The sequence below is a fragment of the Embiotoca jacksoni genome, unplaced genomic scaffold, assembly GCF_022577435.1.
Source record: "Embiotoca jacksoni isolate LCO1_2020_lvr unplaced genomic scaffold, fEmbJac1.0.p SCAF_41, whole genome shotgun sequence".
Classification (NCBI taxonomy): domain Eukaryota; kingdom Metazoa; phylum Chordata; class Actinopteri; family Embiotocidae; genus Embiotoca; species Embiotoca jacksoni.
The window spans coordinates 1,731,344-1,734,049 of record NW_027185394.1 but is presented as its reverse complement, the minus strand read 5'-3'; the positions used below and the strand labels follow the sequence as shown (position 1 = coordinate 1,734,049).

Below are 2,706 nucleotides of genomic sequence, written 5' to 3'. Positions count from 1 at the left end.
TCCCAAAGTGTTGATCAGCTCAAATTCTATATCAGATCAAAGTGGATAACATTTCACTTTCAAAACTCCAGCAACTGATCTCCTCAGTTCCCAAATGTTCACAGTGTTGTTAAAAGAAGAGCTGATGCAACACAGTCGACAATTTGACCCTGTCAAATTCAAAATGAGAATATATTTCTCATTTTGAATGTGGATATGTTGCCTTTGGTCCATTTTCAATTAAAAGTGTGTTTATGGAATTTGCAAATCATCCTGTTCTTTCTTTATTTACATTTCCCAAAGCGTCCCAACGTTTTTTGAATTGGGGTTAAAAACAAAATGATAAATTCTCATATTTTGTTACACTGTGTTGTTTTCAGTTTTCCTATCAGCTGACAAATGTCTAAAAGTAGTAAGTTGTTTTGGTGAGTTTGTTTGTTTCAGAGTCAGAGAGCCGTGTCTCTCTACAGTCAGAGGTTTTTGTACGGCGGTTCAATGAGTTTGTATCACTGTGGAACACGTTCGGTGGAGGAACCAGACTGACAGTTAACTGTAAGTAAATATTTCTCCTTAAATAACCCAAATTTTATGTTAATTTTGTTTCTGTTTTATTGATGAAAACTGAACTCAACTGAACTGAAAATAGTTTGTTTGATATTTGACATTTTATGTCCTTTCAATGATGGCTGAAGGGTTCACAGTGCCGTCAAAGAGAATCAAATTATTTAATCAACCCGTAATGTTGTTGTACTGAAATTGAAATGTAAATTTTCATCATTTTTATCGTCTCATTCTGCTTTGAAAATCAATATTCAGTATCTGTATGAAAAATATTTTCACTAGTTCTCTAAGTTTTAATATTCTAACTGTTTCTGTTCAAATCAAATCTGTTTCAACCATTTTAAGAACATTCAAAGCATTTATTTTGATAGTTTTATGATTTAAAAAAGAAGCATTTCAGTAGTTGATAATATTTATTCCAGTTTTTCAATAATGATTCCTGAGTTTGAAGTCAGAGAACAATTACAGATCCTCACTTTGGCTTTAAATAAGAAATATTTCAGTTTAAACAACTTCACATTCTTCATTCTGTATGGATTTTTTTAATTTTTTATTCTATGAATCTGAATCTTTCGTTTTTTAATTCATAATTAATCCTTCGAATAAAAGTGTGCAAGTTTATACTTTTTATATTCATCACTGAAACCTGCCTGTTGCCACGGTTCACCGGTGATGCCTTTCCGTTGCCATGGTGACAGAGTTGGCCGAGGGAAGTGAAACATGTTTCAGTTTCATCAGCTCTGAGAAAAAGCAGCAGAAGTTCAAAAATACTCTTCAGCTGCAGTTCACAGGAGGAAGTTTAGTTTTCCTCCAACAAACTGTATTGACCTCTCTCTCTCTGCAGTGGATCCAGCCCGTCCCACCCTGACGGTGCTGCCCCCCTCCGTGGAGGAGCTGCAGAAGAATGAGAAGGCCACCCTCATGTGCCTGGCCAACAAGGGCTTCCCCTCAGACTGGAGTCTGGCCTGGAAGGTGGACGGCAGCAGCATCAGCAGCAGCAGCAGCATCAGCTGGGAGGAGAGCAGGAGCCTCGCTGTGCTGGAGAAGGACGGCCGCTACAGCTGGAGCAGCACCCTGAGGCTCCCTGCAGACCAGTGGGGGAAGGTGGGCTCTGTGACCTGTGAGGCCACCCGGGGCTCCCAGACTCCCATCTCAGAGACACTGAGGAGAGACCAGTGCTCCCAGTCCTGACCTGCCTCACTGAGACTCTCATACTGGTTTCACTCTGATACTGCTCTCAATCTGGAACTCTGTCTTTCCTTCTTTGATGTGACTAAATAAAGATTCAAATAGTTTCATTTTCCTCTTCATCATGACAGTTGTTCATGTTTTCAGTGAAATAAAGATCTTTGTCTTCAAATCAAAAATGTTTCCAAGTAAAGATTTATTCCATCAGATGTTTTATTCCACTTGAACTCTCCAAATATTAAAGTAATGGTCGAGCATATTTTTTATTGATCATATTAAAAATCTAAGACCTCATTTAACTCTGTAATAACACCAAGAATTATGTGGGCAGAATTGAAAAGTTCACAATGATTGTTAAATGAATCTGAAATCTCACAAAAGATATAAAACATGAGAAAAGTAAAATAGCCTCTCATCACAGCACATACAGTGGTGCTAGAAAGTTTGAAGGAATGTTCTATATTTCTTCATGAACATGAAATCCTCAGATTTGAACACAAGTCCTATAAAAGAGAACCTACTGGGTCCAATTCTGTTTTATATGTTTATAAATGCAACCTCTTGGATCTCTGTTTAAAACAACCAAGATTGCGTCACACTTCTATGCTGACGATACTCAGGTATACCTGCCTCTGAAACCTGACACCGCCTCTATGAATTCTTAAACAACCTGATTGGCTGTGTGAAAGTGTGAAAGAAGGACAGCGTGGGACTCTAAGATGTGAAACTTCCTGTAAACTGCCGGGAATGTTTGGTTTAGAAATGCAAAAAGAAGACTGGCCACAACACCGAGCCAGCGCAGAGGATGCTGGGAATTATGTGTGTGCTTTTGAAGGCCCGGGGTCGGTGCAGAGTGATCCTCTGTTTGTGGATGTTCAGTGTGAGCAGAACAATTTTTACTGTAACGAGGACCAGCGCTCTGTTAAATTAGGTTTTCATTTCCTGGTTGAGTTTGGATCTGGATTAATCAGAGAGGAG

The 2,706-nt window shown here is 38.9% G+C and overlaps 1 gene segment (V, D, J or C); it reads left to right on the top strand.

Moving 5' to 3' along the window:
- The first annotated feature begins 413 nt into the window (after positions 1-413).
- Positions 414-1,896, top strand: LOC138209923 (immunoglobulin kappa constant-like). The segment is given in 2 exon segments: positions 414-531; positions 1,385-1,896. A coding segment is annotated over 1 exon segment (270 nt).
- The last annotated feature ends 810 nt before the right edge of the window (positions 1,897-2,706 follow it).